The 27,163-nt window shown below is 44.9% G+C and overlaps 2 protein-coding genes across 3 annotated transcripts; both read left to right on the top strand.

Annotated features, from left to right (window-relative positions):
- Window positions 1–312: 312 nt before the first annotated feature.
- LOC104587742 (loganic acid O-methyltransferase-like) lies at window positions 313–26,929 on the top strand. 2 transcript variants are annotated; one of them, XM_010245459.3, is made up of 4 exons: window positions 313–556; window positions 3,643–3,965; window positions 24,133–24,801; window positions 26,504–26,929. In XM_010245459.3, the coding sequence occupies exons 2-4, from the start codon at window positions 3,810–3,812 to the stop codon at window positions 26,840–26,842; spliced, it is 1,164 nt and encodes a 387-aa protein (XP_010243761.1). In that variant the 5' UTR covers window positions 313–556; window positions 3,643–3,809; the 3' UTR covers window positions 26,843–26,929. The 2 variants fall into 2 exon arrangements, with proteins under 2 accessions (XP_010243761.1, XP_010243763.1); XM_010245461.3 differs by lacking the exon at window positions 3,643–3,965 and having other exon boundaries at window positions 315–556.
- Window positions 10,472–11,805, top strand: LOC148792122 (uncharacterized). Its single transcript, XM_088886541.1, has 2 exons — window positions 10,472–11,276; window positions 11,351–11,805. Exons 1-2 carry the CDS (start codon window positions 10,472–10,474, stop codon window positions 11,803–11,805), a joined length of 1,260 nt encoding a protein of 419 aa, XP_088742667.1.
- Window positions 26,930–27,163: the final 234 nt, after the last annotated feature.

The raw sequence follows: 27,163 nt of genomic DNA, 5'->3' as shown, positions 1-27,163 counted from the left end.
GTATATTTTTCTACTATATTATTTAAGTGTTTCTATATTATTAATCTATATCCATGTATTTCCAAAATATATCCATATCCAATTTATATGGCACAATAATGAATAACATACTCCACCACCATACAATCCCAATGATAGATACCCATGTGGAAATTCCAAACACAGCAGCCCATGTGCTAGTGTGACCGGACCGTTTCCTCTTTGACAATTTAATATTGATAGGTGGTCGTCAGTTTGTCTATCCTGAATCCTATGTCGTCTTCTACAAATTTAAGCGTTACGAGGATTACAATAATAGATCATCTTTTACGCCAGCAATGCGAAGCCTTGGTAATCACTAATCAGATGTTGTATTTATCTGCAGCTATATATACAAGGAGGAGGATCATAGAGCAAAGCCCAACCTATAAAATACATGGTCCAACGAAACCTCATTCAACCCATACCAAAAGATCAATAATTCCAATTTTCGATATACAGAATTACAGAGATGGAATCTATTGTAATGAAAGGCGGAGATGGCCCCTACAGTTACCGGCGAAATTCCATGATACAGGTTTCTCTCTCTCTCTCTGATCATAATTTCATGTTAATAAGTTAATTTATTAGTTATATAGTGGTGATGCTAAGACAATTAGTTCTCTAATATAGATAGACTACCCAACAAAAATTAAAGTTAAACTTCACACACAGCACATATTTGATATTGATGAGAACACTACCAAACAAGTTCAGAAACTCTTCTACAACTCTCGCCCAGGATCTGAGTACAAGGCTCAGACGAGATGGTAATGGCATCCAAATTACTAGCTAGCCATATATGACCAAGAACCCAATGGTCAGAAAAAGACTCCACTACCCCATGCACCCAGAACCAACTAACACCACTGAGCATCTGCATCCCTCCTGACTTCCTCTCGACACTTTAACTTGGATTTTAGAACCTTAATTGCACAGTTTGCACCAGAGCTCATCCCCCTCCCTCTTTTAAAAAATGCCAACATAACTTCATGATAAGGGATTTATTCTTCACCAGGCTAGATCCCTAATTCCAATACCTCCTTCCTCCTTTCACTTTTTCATCACTCATCCCCAACCCCTCTCAAATAGAATGGCCTAGATCCAATTGGATCCTCTCTCCAAACCTGTAATGTTCGAAATGACTGATTTGGGGAATAATCTAGTTAGTGGCCATAAAATATGAGGGTATGGTTGATGCTCTACTTCCCAACCGAGCTTTAACCTTCTCTACCACCTACAGTGTTTTCTCCTTTGCTCCCCGTGACTCTTGGATAAAGCAATTAACCCAAATATTTCTCCGTCTTATTCATCAATCGAACTCCAAGGTTCTGCAAATTATGGCTCCTCACCTTTCTGAGAGTGTTCTTACTAAAGAGAATAAAGGATTTTTCAAAATTAACCTCCTGGCCCAACCAGTCACTTTAGTAATGAAGTCGAATTGCAGAGATGGTTGGTAAACGCATGTTGAGGGCGAAACAGGGGGCAGAGTAAGACCACTTGCCAGAGATAGGTTTCTGATGGTGTTGGACTTAGAAACAGAGGCGATTAAGCTCTCAAATTAGAACCCATTTCGGTGCAACGGATTGAAATTTTCGTTACGTTGTTGGTCCCCCTGAGTTGGAAAGGGGTATAGTTTTGGATGGATTCCAAAATTGGAAGGTCCGGTGTTTTGGTTTGCCCCTCCATGCTTGGAGCTGGAAGATGTTCAAAGAAATAGGGGACGTACTGGGAATTGGTAAATTTGGGGTGTTATGCCTCTAAAATTCTTTTTTTTTAATTAAAAAAAGAAAAAAGTGAAAAAAAGAAATTTGACTGTCGACTAAACAAAACAAAAACAGAAAATTTTTGCTTTCCAAACCCTAGACGAATAAGACACTATTAACGAGCGATTTACAGGAATAGGTCATTCTTTGATCAAGGGCAAAAATCCTTTTTCAAGATTCTTCACTGTTTCGTTTTCTTCTCCTTTGGGCGCCATTAACAAGCAGGGGTTTATAGATGTCTCTTACTTCTTCAGATTTCAGCCAAAGGCAAAAGCCATTTACAAGAAATCGTTTGATTTCATCTGTGTTTCTTCTTCTTCTCACTTGGCTTGAAGACACTGATTTTTGCAAGTGAAGCAATAGCATTTGCGACATCAAGCTACAAAAGAAATTTCTCTGGGACCCATTTGAGATGATTAAAGCTCTTAGAAGGACCTTTGTGAGAATAAACTATAAGCTGTCTTTGTAAAACTCACACCCTTTGCAAAACAATTTTTGTCCCTTGAATCTATATCCAAAACAATTTCCTACAAATCTATTGTTAATGGCGCCCAAAGAAAAAAAAAAAAAAACAAACCAGTGAAGAAGAAACCCCATTTCCCACAAAATGATTTCTGCCTCTTGATTGAAGAACGATTTATTCCTGTAAATCGCTTGTTAATGGCATCTTTGTTGGGCTGTTGAGGAATGCTCTCTTCTGCCTCTTGACAAAAGAACGATCTGTTCCTAGAAAATGATTTCCTTTTCTTTGTATTTTTCTTTTAAGGTTCAAAAATTAAATTTTGGAACATAACACTCCAACTTGTCGTTTAATTTAATCCACACATGTGAAATGGGAATCATGTAACGTATGACGTGGTTGAATCTGATTGAAAGTACATCACACCCCACACCAAAATGAGTGTAGGAAATCTGGGTTCACGTAATGGGGGTTTCGTGGATGTAGCAATTGAAAATTCTGTAGCATTGGAAAGATTTAGAAGCACAAACAACCGAGCCATGTGAGAATCTAGAACATTTTGAGGGGGAGGGGGCTATAAGATGTTAGCAGTAGACTGCAAGTTGGACTACGAAAATCAGGAAGCTTCGACGACCACCGAGCCATGTGAGGATCTGTTGAGAATTGGGGTCAATGAAACTTGGAGAAGTTCTGAGGTATGTTTAAAGATATTGTTTTTAGATTGTTATTTGCCCCCACTGAGTTTGTTGTTGGGTTACAAGTAAATTCATTCCCACAATACAACAGACCCTTGGGCAAGAATCTGTAACCAGCAAAGTTGAAAGTCTCTGAAGAAACCTTATATGAGATAGTAGCAGATCGGACTAAGAAAGACAAAGTGGTTTTCGAAAATTGTGTGTGCAATTACTTGATTGAACACTCCTTAAATAATTTCTAAAGAGTCATAGACCAAAAGAAGGTACTGGTTTAGAAAAGGCTCCTTCAATAATCACAATTTCAATAATTGTGACTGTTAAAAGGTAGCTAACAGTTACTGACCATTAATTTTGAATAGTGCCTCTTGATCACACCTGATCGAGTTGTGGCCATTGAAACATCAATGGTCAGCCTCGCACCAAAGTGTGCCTCTAAAGCATCTCATTGTGCCACACACACATGTATCCGCATTGCACGGTAGCAAGCCTCCATACTCTCCTCTTTATTTGTAAGGAGTGTAAACAAGCTACTATTTAAAAACTCAAAACAGGTCTTGTAATTTTCCAATGTGGGACAAGTTAAAAATTGGTTTTAGTAAGAGAAAAAAAAACTATTTTTCAAGAAATGTGTGCAGGTGTGTTTTTCATTTAATTGATCAATCATACACCATTGGATATCTCTAATGAGATTAAAATCTAATAGGATCCTGGTTCGAAAGAGACAAGAAAAAAAGCAGGGGATACATGTAATGTAAGCAGAATAAGACAAAGACAAAGGGGATTACAGTTTGTAGGATCCATTTCTGGCGAACGAAGGACTCATGGGCAGCTGCAAATACTCAAGCTAAGGAGGAGAAAGATGGAGGTACCATGGAGCTTGCGGTGGTTCTAGTAGCCAGTAGGGGAGGAGGCAGGCGCTTCGGGAGGGGTGCCCACTACCAAACAATCAAGAGACTGGGTCTGCTCCTTACACAGGGCTCCTCACAACGACCTTACATGAACATCCCACCATGCATTGGGAATAAGGTAAATTTCTTAAACTACCCTTATGGCTTAGCTAATTGATTAAGTGTACCCTTATTGTTTGAAAATTGACCAATGCTACCCCTATTATTTCTGACAATTGACTAAACCTCTCCTTGTCGTGAGCATCCGTTAACTTTCTGTTACATACGATATCATGTAACTAATATATTTATCAAAAATTCCAAAAATACCGTTCCCACCTCCATTCCTAAAAATACCCTTTGACCTCTGTCTACACCAGTTCACCCCAATAACCAGTCAGCTCGGCAGTCTTTGACATGAGCAAGTTCTCATTGACGCCAATGTCTTCGATGCTGAACAAGTGATTATTGCGGTTGCCACTATTGGTATGGTTGACGAAGTTGAGATGTTGAGAAGATGTGGTGCCATTGATTCTGCCGGTGGGTGCGAAGATGAAGACCCTTTCGTGGACGGAGAAGATTCGAAACAAGTCAGATCTCTAGAGAGATCTATAGTAGCACCTTTGGCCTTTGGGTTACATGACACCCTTTTTATGGATGGGTCTCTCTTCGAAGGGTGAATTCATTAATTTTCTCGACTCTGATTGCTGGTTCGAAGGGAAAATCATTCCCTTCCCAAAGTCCTCCAAAGGCCAATTTTCATCTCTTCCCTCCTCTCTAACCCACCCACCCACCCGAGAGAATCAAGAAAATCGGTAAAAATGGCGAGTTTTGGCGATTGAAATCCCCCAATCATGAAGAAACTCCATCTGCATCAACATCATTTACCTTTTCAGATTTTCCTGAAGATGTTCAGCTCGGTTTTTTCTCTTTCCTAACACCTTCCAAGATCGCTTCTTTTGCCTGCACTTCAAAGCATTTCGTTTCGCTCTATCAAAGCGACAACAAGCTATGGTTTTCTTTGTGCGATAAGAGATGGGGCTCCAATACCAGCATCAGAAAATGGGGAAATGGGCAGATCGGATTGATGCTCCTGTACAAAACCCTTACCAAAATTCTTTGATTGCTGACAAAAACAACAAAAAATTTTGGTTTTCTTTTCATTTGCAATTTTTTTTGTAAGATATTCTCTGTTGAAGCTTCCATGGTCCTAGGTTTGAGCACCAAGACTTGTAAGATATCAAACAGAGACAACAAAATCCTCCATTTTCCTCTAAAATACGAAAATGGTTCGGATTGAACAACAACAAAATCCATGGTTCTGGGTATGAGCACTGGGACTTGGACCTTGTAAGGTATCAGTTGGAAGCAACCAAATCCTCCCAAGCATGAAGCTAGAGGCAAACCAGATGCTAAGATATCAACCGAACTAGACCTAGTGGGGATAAATCTAGGAGACAATAGAAGGAGAGGGAGTCCAGAGAGACACAGGAGGCAAAAATGGGAATCCAAGAATTTTGTGAAGGTTGTTAATCAGAGGAGTCTTTTTGTTGTTTGATATACAGTTTCGGTGGTTCCAACAATTCCAGTGAAGAGAATGAGAGGGATAGGGAGAGATCTAAGTAATCTATAATGGAGGGTAAAATAGTCTTTTCATATCTTTATTGTTGATGCACGTTAATGACTAAGAAGGATTAGTCAATTGTCATAAATAGGGGTAGCGTTAGTCAATTTTCAAATAGTAAAAGTACGCTTAGTCAATTAACTAAACCATAAGAATAGTTTAAGAAATTTACTTCTTGGGAATATGTCTTGTATTTATACGTTATTATTCGCGGGCTCATGAGGAGCAAACAATCTCAACGCACAAGATGAAGAGAGAGAAAAAGAAAATATTTTCTCTTTCTTGCGTGACAAATATTTTAGGGTTGTCAAGCTGCCACGAGAGAGAGTGTGTGTCGGTGGTTCGAAAAAGGAGATAAGGAGGCAAGAAAAGCGGACCAATGTAGATCATCAGATCCGGAGGCCAGAGTCTTGAGGAGCTAGGCTGGGTATATTTCGCTTGATGATGCCGAGGAGGCTTTCAAACTGTGGAGGTTACTTTGGAGTAGGAAGGTAAGAAGGTTGACAAAGGTTTACATGGATTATTCATGTCAAGGTGGTGGAGAAGGAAATCAGAGGCAAAAAGTCTTCTAGAGAGAGAGGAAGGAAAGATGGGGAGTCAAGTCGGGTTAGGACTTAGAGGGCTCCCAATTTTATCAAGGGTTGTCCCTAACTTTTTCTGTATGTTGCGGGTGGGGTGCTTGTGGGGAGGTTAGGAATGACGAAAGTTGTTTCTCCCTTGGTTTTGGTGGGCAAAAGAATTACTCGTGATTGTTTCAGGTTTGGTGTTAATGGATCGGATTCGGTTTTTGTATTGGGCATGGGATCACCTTTTTCTTTTCTTCTCTTTTTTGTATTCTATCTGTATTTTGTTTTATGTACTTATCAAAAATAAAGGACATCCAGCTCGAGAATAAATAAATATATTGACAAGGGACATCTTGTGACGTAAGGATGCAAATGGGTTGAATCATGATCTGATTCTATTTGGTAGAATTTGGACACCCTTGTTCGAATTTTCGGATTGGATAATAGGATTACTTTCTATACGATCTGATCTCATTAATGTAATATATTTATAATATAAATATATATATATATATATAACTTACATGTTATTTATTTATTTATAAATATATTATTTTTATTTTATTTTTATAATTTTGTTGTATTATTTATTTTTTATAAAAATATGTATATATATGATGAAAATAATTAAAAAAAACTTGTATTTTTTCTTTATTCAAATTGGTATATTTTATTTTTCTTTTAATAACTTATTAATATTTAAGGAAAATAAGTTAGATCATATATCAAATTTGAAGATCTGACCTACCGATAGGATTCGAATTCAGGTCAAGGCCTATAAGATCTGATCAGATCTAGCATAAACAGTATAGTAAAAGTAATTCAAGAGAAGAAACCCCCAATCTATTCTGTCTAATGCTCACTCTATTCCAACGTTTTTGAACCGCCCTTGACCCAAACGGTCAGACCGTCTGGCCCGAAAACTGTCCGGGCAACCGGTTCCGTTTTACCCAAAATCTGATCAAAAAACGTTAAAAAAGTCAACAAATCGTTGACCCGGACAGTTGAACCGTTGATCCGTTCAATAGTTTTTGATCGTTTTTTTTTATTCTGCTGTCAGAATGGGCCGTCCATTTGAACCGGACGGTCAGACCATTAACCCGAAAACCAGTGCCCAGAACAGTAATTCCGTTTCCGAATCATTTTTTAAAACATTGCTTTGCTCTGTCATAAGCATTAGACAAACCGAGCTTTAGTAAGAAACTGTCAAATTTTCCCCACTTTTTCTTCAATGAGTGAACAACTTTCGATGCAATGATTCTATTTATCAACGATTTGTCATCCGGGCACAAATGCATTTTGCAACAATGTAATGAGCTTGGGCAAAATATTTTTAAGCTTGTTAGCAATTATATTTAGCACGTATCTTGTAGAGAACATTGGTATAGGAGATGGGTATAAAATTTGACACAAACTCAACTCCAATCTTCTTTGCAATTCGCACAATATAGTACCATTCACATCTGCAATTTAGAGGGATTTTGCCCAAGGTTCAAAGTATCAATATGTCTCTATGTATCAACAGAGGGATATCGATACTAATTTTTTAGTTTTTTATTAAAAATTAGTTTTTTTAATAATATTTTTTATTAAAAAAAAAGGGTCCCAATGCACCTATACGATATGATACACCTGATACAAGGCGTATTATATAAATCCAAATAATGGGAGAGGCTCCAATACTCCCCTCCCCAATGATATTGAAAGCAACAAATTTTTGCATTAAAAAGAACTTTAGTGTAACATTTAAATTTGAAAAAAATATCAAACACCTTAGGTTTATGAGCCCTAGGATATATCCTTGAGAACTTAGGAAAATGATAAAAAAATAAAACACAATAGAAATGTCTATTGTCTGACTTAATTGGGGCTGGACCCCAGACACTTGAGTAAATTAAATCCAATAGATTCTTAGATCGACAGGTAGAACACTGTAAGAACAATCTGTAATCTTTACCCATTTGACATGATTCACAAATTGATTGACTCGACCTATCACAACTATATAAGGAAGACCATATTGTAAAATAACCTATTGTACAACTCCAGGAGCTACATAATCAGGACGCAAGTACCACCTATTGATTGATGTTCATTCTAAGACGAAAAGCAGTACAAGCCATCTCTACGACCCCTTGTAGAAGTATTCTCCCCCAATAAATCCTTTACAAAATAACAATCACGGAGGAATTGAAAGAAGAAGTCATTGTCCTGTGTAAAATAGCTAATTGATAGAAAATTCTTGAAAATAGAAGGAACATGACAAATGCCATTCATTGTATCAGCATGCTACGTAAACAAAAGGGAGGATGTATATCAGCACGCTGGGCGTAAGCTGATATTGATAGCGTACTCTTCTTGAGGCTTTGCAATTTGGAGAATTCTTAAATGAGAATGAGTTGAGTAACTTTGAGCCAAGGTTCCCCAAACTTCAACTGCAGTGAATAGACCCACTACCTAGGCCATCACTCCTTTGGTAAGTGAAGAGATCAGTCAACTAAGTACCAGTTGGTCAAGGTTCCACTTATCATATTCCGGATTGTGAATGTTACTCGTACCTGTGGGAATTAAGATCTCTCATGGTGATGGCTTCTTCTTACCTTCGATGAGCACCATCAAATGATGATGACGAAGAATGGGCAAGAACTGGGCACACCACAATAGGTAGTTGTTTGTGCTTAACTTGATGGGAAGATAACGAGTTACATTTTGAATCAATGGGACTAAACCTGCAATGGTTGATGAACTTGAATCTGCTTTAGCATTGCAAGAAGTTGGGATGATGCTGTTATGAGCTATGTCTGTTAATGTGGCTCTAATGCCATGATAAGATACAAAATAATAAAAGAGATAGACCTGATTTGAGAAGAAAATATTATTGTTCGAATGATTAGCTATCAACCGAGATATTTGAATTTATAGAGTTGTAGTACAAAGAGTTTGAAGTGTATAGGAGTTCTATGATAAGTGATGATGCACAATCTGGCCGGTCTTAGCTGTCAACGATCTTGCCTCTGAATTGTGTAACAGGGACCTGAAATGGAAGGAGAAGAGAAGCTCTGGGGAGAACCCGGCGTAAGGGCTCCGAAGCTTAAGTTAGAATCCTTCAGAGGCAAGATAAACCAGATAGCGCAAAGTTAGCATACCTCGTTCCTGGGGGTAGGGGCCTTTTATAACCACCTCGCGCACTCACTTCCAGGCTTCCGTCAGATCGGGCATGATTACTTCTGAACCCCTGCTAGTCCGGATGTCATTTCCTCTGACCGGACAGAACCGCCACTGCTCCTTTTGTCGGAGCCGTCTCTGCGGCTGGTGACGACGGTTGCAGGTGGCGGTAGCAGGAAGCCGTTTGAAGTGCGGCTGTCAGGCGTCAGATCCCAAATCAGACAGGTGTGCCGCCCTTGGATACGGACGTCCTTGGTGTCGGGTACGTTTGGTCAGCCTGGTGTTTCAGAAGCGAAGTGTTGGAGTGGCGAGCGAGGTGTCTTGAGTTCGGTTTGGAGTGTTCCGAGCTGCCATGGGCCAGCTCGGGTCAGCTTTGTGAGGCTTGGGGCCCAGTATAGTTCATGCTCCTTGCAGGGAGCTCGGGTTCTCAGTAGGGAGCTCGGACTCCCAATAGGGAGCTTGCTCTGAATAGGGAGCTCGGACTCAGTAGGGAGCTTAGGCTCCCAGTAGCGAGCTCGGGTTCTTATTTAGGGAGCTCGGACCCTTAACAGGGAGCTCGGGGTCCTAGTAGGGAGCTCGGACTCAGTAGAGCGGTCTGGAGTTCGGGCTCGCTAGTGAGCTTGGACTTGCTTCCGATGTTCGCTTCGGGCGCTCTACTGTCCCGAGTTGCTTGCCTTTGCCACGTGTCGGACGATTGCGAGGTCGGGCCAAATTTTCCTTCATCAATTGCCCCCCACTCCCTGCGACAAGGGTCCTGTCTTGGCGCGGGGAGTTCGTAATGTAGCAGGAGGGTTTTGGTCCGTGCTGAGGGCGCTCGATTTAATTTGACTTTTCAAAAAAGGGCGCGCGTTTGGGAGACGTGACGGCAGTCGTTCGGGAGTTGGGCTGCAGACGCTTTTATTGCGAGGAGACGTGCGCCGACACCCCGTCATTTTCGAGAAGGTGCGTGCTGACACCCGTCCTCTGACAGGACGTGCGCGACGCTCCGTCAGTTTCGGAAAGACGTGCGCTGATTGGTCTCGGAAGACGTGCAGTTTAGCGCGGCTGTGGGCCGTTGGATTGGCTTCGATCTGGGCCGTCGCTTTCCGGCCGCTGCGGATATAAATAGCGCGCGGGGGGGGGGGGGGGCCCGTCCTTGCTACTGTTGTACATCTTGAGCTCGCGCCTAAGTTTCAATTCGCGTCCAGGCTTTTCAGCTCGCGTCCCAGGTTCCTTGCTTGTTCGAGCTTTCGTGGTCTGCTTCAGTCTTCTTCCCGAGTGAGTGCTTTTGGAATCCCGTTCCATTTCCCGATGTCTAGTTCGGAGGGTTCAGACTGTTCAAGCGGGTCTGAAGTAGGTTCTACGAACCAGTTTGCGACCCCCGATAGTTCAAGTGAGCCCGATGTAAGCACTGAGGAAGGGGTCGAGCCTACAGCCCGAGGTGCTTCGGGTAGGTCGGCGTCCACCTCCCGTCGTGGCCGGGTTGTAGATCAGTTCGGCCCTTCGACTATGATGCCTGAGGGACTTCAATCCCTCATAGACTACTACGACTTGCCCGGGGAGCACGGTTACTTCATACCTACGGGTAGCTTCCCTTGGGAACACGGTCCTAACGAGATCATGATTTTCCAGGAACAGCTTGCTGCGGAGCTGCGACTGCCCTTTCATCCTCTTCTCGTCGAGGTTCTAAACCACTTCGGTGTGACGGTCGGCCAGCTTCACCCGAACTCCATTAGAAATTTAGTGGGGACGATCTCCTTATTTTGTGACGAGAACTTTCCTTTGGATCTGGAGGTTTTCTCCTCTATTTTAATGCTGAAAAAACAAGCGGGTCCCCTTCCTGGGCGTAGGCGGGCATACTACCTGTCTCCTCGCCCGGGCTTCAAGCTCTTACACGGACTCCCTAATAAGGTCCCGGCATGGAAGCGGGACTATTTCGGGGTGCGAAGTGCGCTTGGGTGGCCGTTTCAGACCGGCTGGGGGATGGCCGCCCCCGACTCCGGCGTCACACTTGATAAGGAGACGGCGAAGGGCCTCCGGCAATGGGCGCGGCTTGGGCTGGATTGTCAATGGTATCTGACGGAGGCCAAGCTTATTGCTGCGGGCCTGAGTTCGGGTAGGTTCTTTCCCTAGTGACCCTGTCTTGCTCTTCTTTTACGTGTCTTACTGATGCCGAACTCCTTTTCGCAGGTACGATGGACTCTCGAGGGACCCGAGGTGGGCACTTGTTCCAGGGCATGAAGAGGAGAAAACGGGTGGCTAAGCGAGCTCGCGCCGAGCCATCCCAGGGTGCGGAGCCCGAGGTGTCGGATTATCCGGCAGAGGAGCCCGAGATGGTTCCTCCTATGCAAGAGCCGGCGGGGGCTCCTTATGCCGAAACCACACATACGGGGGCTCCCTCTTACTCCGAGTCTGCCCATACGCGAGCTGGGCCATCGGGCTCGGAGGCCCCGGGGGACTTCAAGAGCGTGCTGTCGCCTGTTCATGCTCTTCAACGGAGTAAGGAGGTGATGTTTCCTGAGGAAGTTGCGGCATGGACCGAGCTCCCTCTGCACCAAGTGGCCTGCCGTGCTGTTACTCATGCCATGGTGGTAAGTGCTCCCTTCTTTAGAGTTCGGCTTTTATTCTTCTATTCGTTCCTTTGATCCCGTTTTCCTTTGATAGGTGAACTCTTCCATTCACGCCTTGGCGAACTAGGTGGAGAGATGCTCGAGGCAGGCGCGAGCTGCCGAGGAGGCTGCTCGAACTACCGAGGGGAATGCTCGCCTCGCGCGGTCTAGGCAAGCGAGGTCTCAGAGGGATGCCGAGGCCATGGGAGTGGTGGTGAAGCGTATGGCGGAAATAAAGCTGGACCTGGAGCACCAGGTTGAGTATCTTCAGGAGGATATCAGGGAGAGGACTCAGATCTTCTCTCAAGGCATCGAAGACGCGAAGAAGAAAGCTGTCAGTGATTATATCGCTTCGCCGGATTTCGATGATCTGATGGTGGACTCCTACAGGAGGGGTTTCAAGCTAAGCCGGTGGATGATCCAGAATATGTACCCTGACCTCGATACTAGCGCCATATCCACTTCGCGTATTACTCAAGAGATGGCTAATGCTGCGGATGCCGAGCCGAACTCCGAGGGGGAGGTAGGTCCTTCAGGTGTTGTCGAAGTGGTTTCTGATAATGATGAAGTAGCCCCTGGCTTTGTAATGGCTTTTTTTTTTGAATGTACACATCTATCTGAAATGAAATGGCTTTTTGTTCAAGTGCTGGTTGTCTTCGAGCTGCGTTTTTTGCCAAACTGACCATTTCGGTCCTTCAGTTCGTTTTCTGACACCTTTATCTAAAATGAAATGGCTGTTTTTCTGGTCGTCTTTGAGCTGCGTTTTTTGCCGAACTGACCATTTCGGTCCTTCAGTTCGTTTTCTACCTAGGCTTCGGGGTGCTTGCCTTCGTGGTTTATAGGTAGTATCTTCTTAAGTTGACGGCATTCCATGCTCGGGGTACTTGTTTTCCTTCTAGGGTTCCGAGCTCGTATGCTCCCCCACCAAGTGCTTTCATTACTCTGTAGGGTCCTTCCCAGTTTGGTCCAAGTTTCCCTACGCCGGGTTCGGGCACCATGACCTTACGGAGAACTAGGTCGCCGACGCGGAAGTTCCTCTTCTTTACTCGCGCGTTATAATACCGAGCTACCTTTTGTTGGTAGGCCGCAGTTCGGATGTGCGCGAGGTCTCTCACTTCGTCCAGTAGGTCGAGGTTGGTGCGTAACTCGCCCTCGTTTGTCTGTTCGTCGTACGCTTCTAGTCGCAACGTAGGCACTTCGATTTCCGCCGGGATCACCGCCTCGGTGCCGTAGGTGAGGTTAAAGGGGGTCTCTCCTGTGGCAGTTTTTTCCGTGGTTCGGTGAGCCCATAGAACACTTGGTAGTTCGTTTGCCCACAAACCTTTGGCTCGGTCTAATCGTGCTTTCAGTCCGCGGCGGATGGCTCTATTCATTACTTCTGTTTGGCCATTTGCTTGCGGGTGTACGACCGACGTGAAGTTCTGACGAATTCCCATATTTTGGCACCATTCTTGGAACTTGATATCCTCGAACTGTTTGTCGTTGTCGGAGATCAGTACCCGAGGTAGCCCGAAGCGACATACAATGTTCTTCCAAAAGAAGTTCTGTATGTTTCGGGCTGCAACTATTGCCAGGGGTTCAGCTTCTATCCACTTTGTGAAGTAATCTACTGCTACCACTAGGAATTTTCTCCCGCCTGTCGCCGGTGGGAATGGCCCCAGGAGGTCGATGCCCCATTGGGCGAAGGGCCATGGGCTGGTGAGGTATTTGAGGTCGGCAACGGGCTGATGGTGGATGCTGGCATGCTTCTGACACTTGTCGCATTTTCTAACGAGCTCGATTGCCTCTATCTTCATTGTCGGCCAGTATTATCCTTGTCGAAGTGCCTTTTGGGCGAGGGCTCTGCCCCCCAGGTGTCCATGCACAAGCCTTCATGGATGTCGCGGAGTACCAGCTCGGCTTCGGCTGGGCGCAAGCATCGCAGATAGGGGAGCGTGTAGGATCATCGGTACAACCGTTCGTCTATCATGACGTATTTGGCTGTCTGGCGCTGCACCCTCTTGGCCGCGTTGCGGTCCGCGGGGAGGGTTCCATCCAACAGGAAGCTCGCGAGTGGGTCAATCCAGCTCGGCTCTGCTTCGGTGACGGGAGCGACCTCTTCTGCCCCACCGAGAATGCTAGGTCGAGGTAAGTCTTCTACGTACACGGTTCTTCTAGCGTTGTGGCTCGTGCTAGCTAGTCGGGACAGGGCGTCGGCCTCAGCGTTCTCTGACCTCGGGATTTGCCTGATGAAGTGCGACTGGAAGTTGAGTAGAGCCTCCTTTACTTTTGCCAAATATGCAATCATTGTGAGCTCGCGCGCTTCGTATTCGCCTGTAACTTGGTTGACTACGAGCTGGGAATCACTACAGATAACCATGTGCTTTGCTCCGACCTTGTGCGCTAGATTTAGCCTGGCTATCAGTGCCTCGTACTCCGCCTCATTGTTGGATGCCGCGAACTCAAAGCGTAGTGCGTATTCCAGTTTTGTTCCACTCGGGCCGCGTAGCACTATTCCAGCCCCGCTGCCTTGTTGGTTGGAGGAGCCATCTACGTGAAGGATCCAGGGCTCCTCATCCCAGTTCGCGCTTGGTCTAACCAGGAGGGATGCCACACTGGCTGCTACTTCACTGGGTTCGGACTCGTTTGGCTTGGGAGCTCCGAGTTCGCCCGAACTGGGGATCTCGGGCTCGACCGGATCAGGGGCTTCGAGGCTAAACGTGCATTCTGCGATAAAATCTACCAAGGCTTGGGCCTTAATGGCAGTTCTTGGCTTGTACTGGAGATCGTACTCGCTGAGTTCGATGGCCCACTTCGTCAGCCGGCCGAAAACCTCCGGTTTGAGTAAAACTTGTCTTAGAGGTTTGTCGGTCAGGACGATGACGGTGTGAGCCTGGAAGTACGGGCGGAGTTTTCGTGCTGCTACCACCAGTGCATACGCTAGCTTTTCTATCTGTGGGTACCTTGTCTCTGCTCCCTGCAAGATTTTACTAACATAATATATGGGTCGCTGGACCCGGTCTGCTTCCTTTACTAGTACCGAACTGACCACCTCGTCGCTAGCCGAGAGGTACAGTTCTAAGACTTCGCCTTCCTCGGGCCGAGCTAAGGTTGGCACACTGGCGAGGTAGCCTTTTAGCTCGTCAAATGCGAGCTGACAGTCTTGGGTCCATTCGAACCCTTTGCCTTTGATTGCTTTGAAGAAGGGTAGGCAGCTATCTGTCGACTTGGACATGAAGCGGCTTAGAGCGACTATGCGGCCGTTTAGCCTCTAAACTTCTTTTATTTTCCGAGGTGGTCTCATATCTAGGATGGCTTTTATTTTGTCCGGGTTGGCCTCGATGCCGCGTCGATTGACAACGTAGCCCAGGAATTTGCCCGAGGTGACGCCAAAGACACATTTGTTGGGGTTCAATTTCATGTTATACTGACGCAGGATTTGGAAGACAGAATCTAAGTCTTGTATTAATTCTTGTGAAAACTGTGTTTTGACGACCATGTCGTCTACATAGCACTCTATCTTTGTGCCGATCAGGGGCCGAAACAGCCTACTTACAAGTCTTTGGAAGGTCGCCCCGGCGTTTTTTAACCCGAAGGGCATGACCTTGTAACAGTATAGACCGAACTCGGTTATGAAGCTGGTTTTTTCCTCGTCGGATTGGTCCATCCGGATTTGGTTGTAGCCTGAGTAGGCATCCAGGAAGCTTAGCAATTCATGTCCCGAGGGCGCGTCCACTAGGCGGTCAATCCTAGGAAGGGGGAAGCAGTCTTTCGGGCAAGCTCGGTTCAGGTCGGTGTAGTCGGCGCACATACGCCACTTGCCGTTCACCTTTTTCACCAGCACAGGGTTGGCCACCCAGCTCGGGTAATGGACTTCCCTTATGAAGTCTGCCGCGAGGAGCTTCTCGACTTCCTCGTCGACCGCTTTCCAGCGCTCTGGGGCTAAGTTCCGTTTCTTCTGTCTAACGGGTCTGACTAAAGGGTCAGTGTTAAGTTTGTGAGTTATAAGACCAGGGTCAATACTGGGCATATCGGCCGCGGACCATGCAAAAATATCTAAATTTTGGAGTAAAAAACTTACCAGTTCGGTCCGTAGGGGTTCTTTGACAGAAGCACCAATCTGGAGCGCGCGAGCTGGGTCCATAGGTGAGGTCGGGATCGCGACTGTTTCTTCTGTGGGCGAGGCTCGTTCTTCGCCTTGCTCCGCGGGCCACTCCAGATTGAGGTCGCCGGCCGCCTTGGTCTTTCCCTTTAAGGTGGCAACGTAGCACTTGCGGGACTCGAGCTGGTCGCCCCGCACTACCCCCACACCGAAGTCCATAGGGAATTTCATGGCCAAATAGTAGGTGGAGACCACCGCCCGCAGGATATGCGTGATTGGCCGCCCTATTATGGCATTGTATGGGGAGGGGGTCGCGACCACCAGGAAGTCGTGGTTGAGTCTGACCGCACAAGGCCACGTGCCGACTTCCACGGGCACCGTTATTTTTCCAAGGGACCTGACTTCCTCCCCGCTGAAGCCCACCAGGGGAGTGCTTGCGGGCTTTAGTTCGCTCCTTGGCAGCTGTAGCCGATCAAACGCCGATTTGAAGAGGATGTCCGCCGAGCTGCCCGAATCTACGAGTACGCGCCTAACCTCGAAGTCGCTGATCCTTAGTTTAATGATAAGCGTGTCATCGTGAGGGTAGCGAACTCCTCGCGCGTCGTTTTCTGTGAAGAGGATTGGCTCTTCGGTCTTTGGCCTTTTCGGAGGGTTCCGCACCTCGAGGACCACTTCGCGAACTGAAGTCTGGGCTACCGCCGATGTGCACCCCGCTACCACCGAACCTCCCACAATTACATGGATGGTTCCCCGAATTGGCCTCTCTGCCGGAGGCTGTCGCTGCATCGGTTCGGCAGGCCTGCTGCTAGTTTCGGGGGCGTCCTTTTCGTGCTCGCCTGGCCGATCCGCTTTATTGCTATTATTGTTGTGCTGTACAAAGTTCCTTAAGTATCCGCGATGGATGAGCCCCTCTATTTCGTCTCGGAGGTTATCGCACTGCTCGGTACTGTGACCATGGTCCCTATGGAAACTACAATACAAATTCTTGTTTCTTTCATTTGGATTTCCCTTTAGGCGAGGTGGCCATTTCACGTACGGGGCGTCCTTAATCGTCATTAAGATCTTGGTACGCCTCGTGTTCAGTGGCGTGAAATCCGTCCGAACTGGCAGGGGAGCTCGGAGCGACTGGTTTGGTTTTGGGTCTCGGGCCGGGTTTTTTCGGTCGGCTGAGTTAGAGGGCTCGCCATCCCTCTTTCTTTTCTCGTTCCCGCCCTCGGTTCGCTAGTTGATTTCCTCCTCCGTCCTCATGAACTTGTCCGCGAGCTTGAGGAACTCGGCCACGATCGCGGGCTGGTTGGCTACTATGTGCCATTTGAACTCCTTGTGTGTCACCCCTCTTTTTGCTGTGGCGAGCTGCACCGCGGGGTCTAACCGCAGTATCTGCAAACATGCTTCATTGAATCGTTTGATGTAGCCCCGTATGGGTTCTCCTTCCCTTTGGACTACCCCGAAGATGCTTTCCTCTGCTCTCGGGCACCGTTTGCTGGTGACAAAGTGTGCAGTGAAGACCTGCACGAACTGAGCCCAACACTTTATCGACCCAGGGGCCAGGTTCTTGTACCAAGTGCGGGCTACCCCCTTGAGGGTGGTGGTGAAAGCCACGCACATGCATGATTCGCTGGCTCTGGCGAGGTGCATTTGGGACTGGAAAGCGTCAACGTGGTCGTTGGGGTCGAAGGACCCGTCATACTTGTCTAGAGGCGGGAGCTTGAAATCTCTGGGCTGGGGGACCGCCAGGAGTTCTGACGCAAGGGGGGAAGGAACTGAGAGAATCGGGGCAACTCCTACCTCGTCCGAGCTCGTCTCGCCTTTCCCTCTGAGCTCCGACAGGACGCGTGTGGTGGTTCGTCGACCTCGACGGCGCCTTCGCTGCTGAGTGGGCCTTGTACTGGCGCTGCTGGCCTCCGTGTTGCCGAGCTCGATGGGCCCGGAGTGCTGGTAATCCGCTGCTGCCAGTGCGCCGAATCGGTTTTCCACGAGTGGGAACTCCGGTTTGGAGCCCCGAGGTGCCGATCTCGCGGGCGAGGTTCCTGACCCGCCTGCGAGCTGCGAGGCGGGGATGACTTTTCTCTCTCTCCGGCCTGGGGACGAGGCCTGACTGTTTGGGGGGATCTGGGGCCTGGAGGCCTTTCCTTGGTGGAAGCGTCCATCCTGCGGAGAGGCCTTGACCGGCTTCGGAGCAGGGTGGCGAGGTGGAAGTAATGGTTGGTTCGGCGGCAATTGGGGGAACTGCTGTTGAAGGTGATATTGGGAGAGGTTGTGCAACACTTGGTGCTGGTGAAGCTGGTGTTGGTAGAATTGTTGCATCTGGGCTTGCATTGCCCGCATGCACTGCATTAGGTCGTCCAACCGATTTTGGCCAGCTGCCAGGGGGATGGCGGTTGGTTCAGTGAGGGTAGTTTCGATGGGGAGAGGAAAGGGGATGTTTGTGGCAGGTAGGTTTGCAGGCGCCACTGCTTGTGGCGCATTCAGATTGAGAATTCCGTCCGCCGAGAGGGGGATGGTGAACTGTCCAATACACACCACGGGAACTTGAGGCTGTTCCCCGATGGTGTTTGTCTCTGTGCCGCGTCCGGCGTTGCTGGAGGAGGCCATGAGTATTGAGTTTTTCAAAGAAGAAGAAAGGGTTGTGAAAGTTTTGGAGGGAGGCCTTTTGAAGCGTTCCCACAGACGGCGCCAATTGATGATGCACAATCTGGCCGGTCTTAGCTGTCAACGATCTTGCCTCTGAACTGTGTAACAGGGACCTGAAACGGAAGGAGAAGAGAAGCTCCGGGGAAAACCCGGCGTAAGGGCTCCGAAGCTCAAGTTAGAATCCTTCAAAGGCAAGATAAACCAGATAGCGCAAAGTTAGCATACCTCGTTCCTGGGGGTAGGAGCCTTTTATAACCACCTCGCGCACTCACTTCCAGGCTTCCGTCAGATCGGGCATGATTACTTCTGAACCCCTGCCAGTTCGGATGTCATTTCCTCTGGCCGGACAGAACCGCAACTGCTCCTTTTGTCGGAGCCGTCTCTGCAGCTGGTGACGACGGTTGCAGGTGGCGGTAGTAGGAAGCCGTTTGAAGTGCGGCTGTCAGGCGTCAGATCCCAAATCAGTCAGGTGCGCCGCCCTTGGATACGGACGTCCTTGGTGTTGGGTACGTTTGGTCAGCCTGGTGTTTCGGAAGCGAAGTGTTGGAGTGGCGAGCGAGGTGTCTTGAGTTCGGTTTGGAGTGTTCCGAGCTGCCATGGGCCAGCTCGGGTCAGCTTTGTGAGGCTTGGGGCCCAGTATAGTTCGTGCTCCTTGCAGGGAGCTCGGGTTCTCAGTAGGGAGCTCGCTCTTAATAGGGAGCTCGGACTCCCAATAGGGAGCTTGCTCTGAATAGGGAGCTCGGACTCAGTAGGGAGCTCGGGCTCCCAGTAGCGAGCTCGGGTTCTTATTTAGGGAGCTCAGACCCTTAACAGGGAGCTCGCTCTTAACAGGGAGCTCGGACTCAGTAGAGCGGTCTGGAGTTCGGGCTCGCTAGTGAGCTTGGACTTGCTTCCGATGTTCGCTTCGGGCGCTCTACTGTCCCGAGTTGCTTGCCTTTGCCACGTGTCGGACGATTGCGAGGTCGGGCCAAATTTCCCTTCATCAATTGCCCCCCACTCCCTGCGACAAGGGTCCTGTCTTGGCGCGGGGAGTTCGTAAGGTAGCAGGAGGGTTTTGGTCCGTGCTGAGGGCGCTCGATTTAATTTGACTTTTCAAAAAAGGGCGCGCGTTTGGGAGCCGTGACGGCAGTCGTTCGGGAGTTGGGCTGCAGACGCTTTTATTGCGAGGAGACGTGCGCCAACACCCCGTCATTTTCGAGAAGGTGCGTGCTGACACCCGTCCTCTGACAGGACGTGCGCGACGCTCCGTCAGTTTCGGAAAGACGTGCGCTGATTGGTCTCGGAAGACGTGCAGTTTAGCGCGGCTGTGGGCCGTTGGATTGGCTTCGATCTGAGCCGTCGCTTTCCGGCCGCTGTGGATATAAATAGCGCGCGGGGGGGCGTCCTTACTACTGTTGTACATCTTGAGCTCCATAAATGTGAGAGAGAAACCCTCCTACTGAGAGAGAGAAACCCTCACGCAAAGAGAGAGGCTCTCACCACCTGTTAGTTTGCGCATCAATTGCATCATTTTTATTAGAGGCTCACATTACAATGTGGGGACCCCAACATTGAGAACATATTTGAAGAGAGAAGATTAAGAAGCGAACTGGATCATTGCCTTGAACTAGAGGAGCTTTATTGGAAGTAGCGTTCTCACTGTAACTGGTTGTAACATGGTAATCACAATACATGATTTTTCCATTGGTTTGTATCTAAGAGACGATGGAAAAACTCCATATCTTGGTTGAAGAATTTATATGGGTTTGGGTCTTTGACCCACAAACAATTGAAACTCTCATTAAGGATTATTATGCCAATCTATTCTCTAACTTTAAATAAGCTCCTCCCGGTATTGATGCCGCATTGCTCCCTTTGATATCTTTCCAGAAGATAACTCTATTCTTTGTAGGGTGCTAGATATGCTGAAGTCAAGCATGCACTATTTACTTACGTGCCCCTGAAGGCTCTGGGCTATCAGCAAAGCTGGATCATTATTGGTGAGGAACTTACTACTTTGTTCGATATCTTCAAGGATCAAAGTTTCGATACGATCAGGGAATTACACACGAGCAAATAACTCTATTGAATGAAAGCATAGGAATGTCATTGAATCAACTCTATCTCTACTGGTTACCTCAAATCTCTCCTTTTCCTTTCCTTCTAGAGTAATGCCACTAAGACTACAGTTTATTTGATTAATTAGTTTTCAGCTCCCTCATTGAATGGTGTGTCCTCATATAAGAAGTTGTTTCATAAAGCTCCAAATTACTCAATGCTCTATTTTTTCAATTGTGGTTGTTATCCTTTGTTGAGACCTTACAACAAGAACAAATTTATGTTTCGATCATCACGGTGCTCGTTTATTGGCTATAGTAATTCTCACAAAGGCTATAAGTGCCTTCGTGTTCTGGTTCCCACCAGGTGGATATTTGTTGTCAAATAGTATTTTCTATGAAGGGTTATTTCCTAGTATATATGTTTTAGCTACATTCCTAGGTTTTTCGCAATTGTCGGGTCAATCATCTCTCTTTGATACTTCACTAGCTCCTCCTATTGAACCAACTTCATCTTACCCCAATATATCACCTACAACTGGGTCATCGTCCTCATCTCCTAATGAATCTTCTCACCCACCAGTATGGTATCGTAGTATTCAAGAGCTCCTTGATAATAATCCTGCTATTCCCTCTCCAACAACTCATAGTATCATTCCATGTGAACTAGATCGATGGATGGTATGCTTCCACCTAGATCGCATAATGCTACATGGTACCCTCTCCCATCTGCTCTTCTCTCTCTTCTTTCCAATGATGAGCATAAACCACATTCTTTCATTGAAGCGGCAAAATTTGTACACTAGCATGAAATACAATGCGTTGATTGTTAATGTCACCTAGGAGTTGGTTCCATATGACTCTACTATGGATGTAGTAGGAACAAAATATGTGTACAAATTGAAGAAAAAGTTTAATGGTTCTCTTGACTATTATAAAGCCATGTTGGTTGCACAAGTCTTTCATCAAATACCCAGTTTGGATTTCTTTGATGCTTTTAGCTTAGTTGTCAAACTAGTTACTGTGTGTACAATCCTTGCTCTGGCAGTCTCTCATTCTTGGCCAATTCAGCAATTAGATATTAGTAATGCATATTCTACATGGGGTTCTTGATGAGAATATCTATGTATGTCAACCTAAGGGCTTCAAGATCCCTCTCATCCGGAGTATGTGTGCTGGCTTCGAAAAGCTCTCTATGGTCTATGCCAAACCCCTCGGGCTTGGTATTCTCGGTTTAGCTCTGTTCTTCTTGGCATGGGCTTTCAAAATTCAACACCTAATCCCTCTCTCTTCATCTTTGATTGTTATGATACCAGTCTATATATGCTAATTATGTAAATGACAACCAATGATAAGTTTCTTTACTCTTTGTGTGCTATTCTCCTCTCAAGAACTTGAGATTTTTGCATTATTTTTTGGGGATAGAAGCCCACTTCTCTCCCAATGGTTTGGTTCTATCTCAGCAACACTACATTATAAGATCTCTTGCGCTAAGCCAAATTAGATGGCGCCAGACCTCTATCTACTGTAATGGTAACCTCCTATAACCTCTCTCATCATTTCCGTTCTTCCTTATCTGATCCCACTGAATATCGAAGCATTGTTGGATCCCTGTAGCATGTTACCATTACAAGACCTAATATATTGCTTGCTTCAATAAAATTTGCTAGCTCGCATTCACCTATTGGTGAACACTGGATTGCTGTAAAAAGAATTTTGTGTTATTTGAAGACGACAACTTGACTATGGGCTTCACTTTAGTTTCTCTTCATCTCTTCATCTCTTCAACTCACCGATTACATTGACGTCGATTGGGCTAGTTGTTCAAATGGCTAGCGTTCGATTAGAGGCTATGCAATTTCTTTGGGTTGAAATCTCATTGCTTGGAGCTCTAAGAAATAGCCCATTATTACCCGCTCTAGTACCGAGTCAGTGTTTTGTTCTCTTGCCAACTTTGTCATTGAATTTCTATGAATTCAATCTTTTTTTCAAGGATCTTGGCTATACTTCTCCTCCTCCTGTGGTTTAATGTGATAACATTGGCTATACTTCTCAAGGATCTTGACTTTCATTTACTCTGTGATCTCTCTTGTTTGCAAGAGGCTTTGCGTCTAGTATATACCCTTGGTTGATCAAGTTGTTGATATATTTACCAAATCTCTACCTTCTAGTCGGCTCGAGATGCATCCAAGCTTCACATTGCCCCGTTCAACTTGCAGGGGGCTAATAGAACTGGTAGAACTGATGTGCCAACTAACATGTGCAAGTCTAACTCTCAATAAGCTCTCTCAAGAATTATCCATGTTTGTTATAGTTTATCTAAAACTCTTCTTGTAACTTATCATACTTGTCATAGCATGGTTTTCGAACCACCGTTGACCCGAACAGTCAGACCGTTCGGTCCAGGAATTGTCCAGTCAACCAATTCCATTTTACCCCAAACTCGGTCCCTGGCCAAAAACCATTGAATGGATCAATGAGTTGTTGACTGATTCAACAGTTTTTAGTCTTTTTATTTTTAATTATTTTTTATTTTTTTGTCAAAACGAACCATCCATTCAAACCGGACGATCAAACCATCAACCCAAAAACCGGTAGCCAAAACAATTTTATTTCTGAGTCGTTCTTTATCATAGAACGAAGCTAACCTTGTCCAACTACTCTATCCTATTAACTAATTATTGATAAAAATTCCCTTGATTTATTTGTCTCTGCTATTTCATAAACTCCCATCTCCTCCCAACTAAAAACCATTCCCAACACGTTCCAATATAATCTATGTCTGCACAATATTTCATGCATAGTGGATCCCAATCTCATGGTGAAATTTGCGGACACAGATGTTGTTGGAACCGTGTCCGGACTGTTTTTGTTATCGGAGGAGATCCCAAGTTTTATTTCATGCATGTTCACTTATCCCACAATCCACCAACAATTCAATTTGAGTGAATAAATAGACCTATTTTCGGAATTTTGGTTCAAAGAATAAATTGAATAGAGGGGCATAATTGATTCATTATAAATAAACTTGCAAACGCTATTGGCCTTTTAACCACATGGGGGATCTTTTGGAGGTATTGAAAAGTCAGGACGGACATGTTGAAGAGAAAGAAAAGTGGAGAGATGTTTCAGAGAATAACCTTTTTCTTGATTATATTAACCCAACAAACTCAAAAAAAGGGGGAAACAGCCCGATCAGCACTTCTAACCTTGACTGGTTTTGTAATATTACTACTAGGTAATGACCACTCTGTATTTAAGTAAGGGGCAAATGTGCTAAAATTGATTTGGGTTCTTATTTAATTTGAGAAATTAAATTAGGTTTAATTTTATAATAAAAAATCATTAGTAGCATTATTGGTTTTATTAAAATAAAATCTATTAAAAACTAATTAACAATTAATAACATTATAATTATTAATAATATTATAAGAATTAAAATTATTTTTAAATTAATATAAATTTTTAAATTGTGATATATAGTCCTTCCTAAGATGGGCATGAGTTAGAAATTAAAGACTGCAAGTAGTACTTGTGATTATTATAATGACCACGTACATGCATAGAAAATGATCAATATGTAATTCTCATATATATTCTGCATATATGCAGAGAGAAGGGTTAAAACGTATAAAACCCTTGGTCTACAATGGCATCCAAGAAATGCTTGATCTTGATCCTTCTGCCTCTGATCATGTCTTCCGCATAGCCGATCTTGGTTGTTCAGTGGGACCCAATACCTATGAATGTGTTGAGAACATAATAGAAGCAGTGGAGCACAAGTACAGATGTCATGGCCGCCTAAGCTCTATTAGTATGCCAGAGTTTCAAGTCTTCTTCAACGACCACGCTGCCAATGACTTCAATACTTTGTTCCTCAACCTTCCCTCACACAGACACAGGCGATACATGGCCGCCGGTGTGCCAGGCTCTTTCTATGGCCGTCTGTTCCCAAAGAAATCTTTGAACTTTATAAACTCCTCCTACACTCTACACTGGCTCTCAAGGGTTCCTAAGGAGGTGACAGATGAAAAATCTCCGGCGTGGAACAAAGGGAGAATTTCTTACGTAGATGCACCGCATCAAGTGTCGGAGGCCTACACTGCTCAGTTTGGAAAGGACATGGAGAAGTTCTTAGTTGCTAGGGCAGACGAGATGGTTTCTGGAGGGTTAATGACTCTTCTCATTGCAGGCCGCCCAGAAGGGATTGCCCCAGCTGACTCTGTGGCTATTCAAATCGTCAACTGCTTGGGATCTGTTCTCATGGATATGACTAAGCAGGTAATTAATTAATTTTTCCAGTGATCAATACACTTTTTTTTTTCTCTCCACAGTCCACACACATGCATGCAAGAGGAATCCGCCATGTTGATAATTGAAGTTTAGAGAAGATCGAGTTGTAGTAATGGAAATGAGGATTAATTGGAGTCATTTAGATTATCTGTTTAGCTGTCCTTTGAAATGGATCATTCCTATATTCACAACTGATCGATCATATTCCTGAACCAACCACCGCTGTAATGAATAATGTAGAAACAGTTATAGACGACGTCTCGGATGATTTCGCTGCACAGTTTTGGAACTGATCACCGAGACATAAACTGATGAGCCAAAAACCCGGTCGAGAGCCATTATTAGGCTAGGCAGGGGTACAAGTCGGGCTGGATTAAGTCGGGTTGGGGTGTTAGTTGGACTGGTTTTTGGGTTGGACTCCATCCAAACCAAAATCAATTTGAACGGATTGGACAGACCAATAAGACATATTGAATTGGACCAATTCAGACTTAACGGTCCAAATTAAAGTATCCATTGAACTGGATTGGATTGGACCTGGTCCATCGTAATGAATTTATATTGGATTGGGTTGGATTGAGCCAATATCTGGTCCATTGATAGAAAGATAAGAATATAGGTGTCAATGGACCAGATTTGGGTTGGAACTAATTAATCTAAATTAAAACAAATTTCAACAGATTGGACAGTCCAGACATCAAATTGGATCAGTCCAAAATATTCATTGGATTGAATTGGACCTGATCCATTTGTAATGGACTCACATTGGACCAAATCCAGTCCAATTGTCACCCCTAGGTCTGATTGAGGTCAAACCTAACCCAACCTGAGTTGTTGAACCCCTAACCCAATCCTAAAACTTGGGGTTGGGTTTAGGTTGGACTCCAGTTATGCTTGGGTTGGTCTCAGATCTGATTTCTTTACTTCCTTTTGCAAAATGTATTTATTTTCTGGATTCCAAGGCCTCATATTAATTCAATATTAACAACATTATGTGTAAAGAACATAGTTATCATGTTTTAGAAAAAAAAAATTGCCTTTAAACTTAAATTTTTTTTATATATAATATGCACGTATGCATATATAGATAGATAAATACATAAATACTTGTAGCGAGAAAATACACAATTATTTAGATGGGTTCGACTATGATATGGAAAAGATATGATATCTGAAAAACTTTTGATCAGTCAACTGGAATCATAAACGTGATAGTCAATCATGTGTTATTTATCAAAATTATTCATGGATAGGTTTTGATTGATCAAAACTCTTCCCATACCATACATTTTCGGCATCATAGATTTTCCCTATTTAGATATATGCATTTATGGATGCAGAATTGCATATGCATATATGCATGAATAGTAATTAAGTACTTATAAAATGAATAAGTCAGGTTTTGGATCAGGCTGGTCAAGGCCTCAACCCTAAGACTCTAAACCTACCCGAAGTTGGGTTCATACTTTTCAACCCTTGCCCTAATTAACCTGAACTTCAAGTCAACCCTAATTTTTCAGACTGGATTGGAGCTAACACAGCCCAAGTTGCAACCATAGCCATTATTAGTTCAAACCATGATAACTTGTGGGCTGCAGTGGTGTAGAATTTATCAAATAGTAGAAATACACAGGCCTCTTAGGTTGATAAATAATCCCATAGAATGTAAAAAAGAATTACTTTGCTGCAGGGCCTTGTAAATGAAGCTCTTGTGGACTCCTTCAATCTACCTATCTTCTTCCCAACTGCTTCTGAACTGAAAGAAGTGATAGAACGAAATGGGAGTTTCAGCATACAGAGAATGGAAAATTTATGCATCTCACCCATGTTACACACCAGTGAACATGCAAGAATTCGTAGCCTCAATGTGAGAGCAACAATTGGAGACACGGTATGCAAACACTTTGGTTCTCAAATTGTTGACGAAGTCTTCGACAGGTACCGGCAGAAACTTGAAGAACTAGGTAAGATGCCGAGCTTCACAGAGAAGTATAATGAGCTGTTTGTAACTTATCTCAAGCGCAATTAAAAGCTGTTTGGATGAGAATGACAGTTAAAATAATAAGCCCATTGCATATATGCATGCAATGTATTTAGCAGTCTGAAACTTTCCAAATCTATGTATACACATTTCCAGTATCAAACTGTTTGTGATGAAATATTTCCTCCTTTGGGCTGATTCAAGGCATTAAACTTCTAGGCTTTCTCTGCAATTAATACCAAAAAGAAAAATTTTAGGGTCTATTTGGTTTACAGTTGGAATTAGATTCGGAATTGGAATTGGAATCCATCAGAATCGAATTTGAATGGTCTATTTCATAATCTGATTGCTTCAGATAGGAATTAGAAT

This window comes from Nelumbo nucifera, chromosome 4 (genome assembly GCF_055504915.1).
Source record: "Nelumbo nucifera cultivar China Antique chromosome 4, China Antique-T2T, whole genome shotgun sequence".
NCBI lineage: Eukaryota > Viridiplantae > Streptophyta > Magnoliopsida > Proteales > Nelumbonaceae > Nelumbo > Nelumbo nucifera.
Note: the sequence above shows the minus strand (reverse complement) of the source record. Positions and strands in the feature narration are given on the sequence as shown.

Coding starts and splice junctions, on each gene's coding strand:
- LOC104587742 (XM_010245459.3), top strand. CDS start 3,810: ATGGAGCTTGCGGTGGTTCTAGTAGCCAGTAGGGGAGGAGGCAGGCGC. Junction 3,966..24,132: donor CACCATGCATTGGGAATAAG/GTAAATTTCTTA, acceptor GCATATATGCAG/AGAGAAGGGTTAAAACGTAT. Junction 24,802..26,503: donor TCATGGATATGACTAAGCAG/GTAATTAATTAA, acceptor ACTTTGCTGCAG/GGCCTTGTAAATGAAGCTCT.
- LOC148792122 (XM_088886541.1), top strand. CDS start 10,472: ATGTCTAGTTCGGAGGGTTCAGACTGTTCAAGCGGGTCTGAAGTAGGT. Junction 11,277..11,350: donor TGCTGCGGGCCTGAGTTCGG/GTAGGTTCTTTC, acceptor TCCTTTTCGCAG/GTACGATGGACTCTCGAGGG.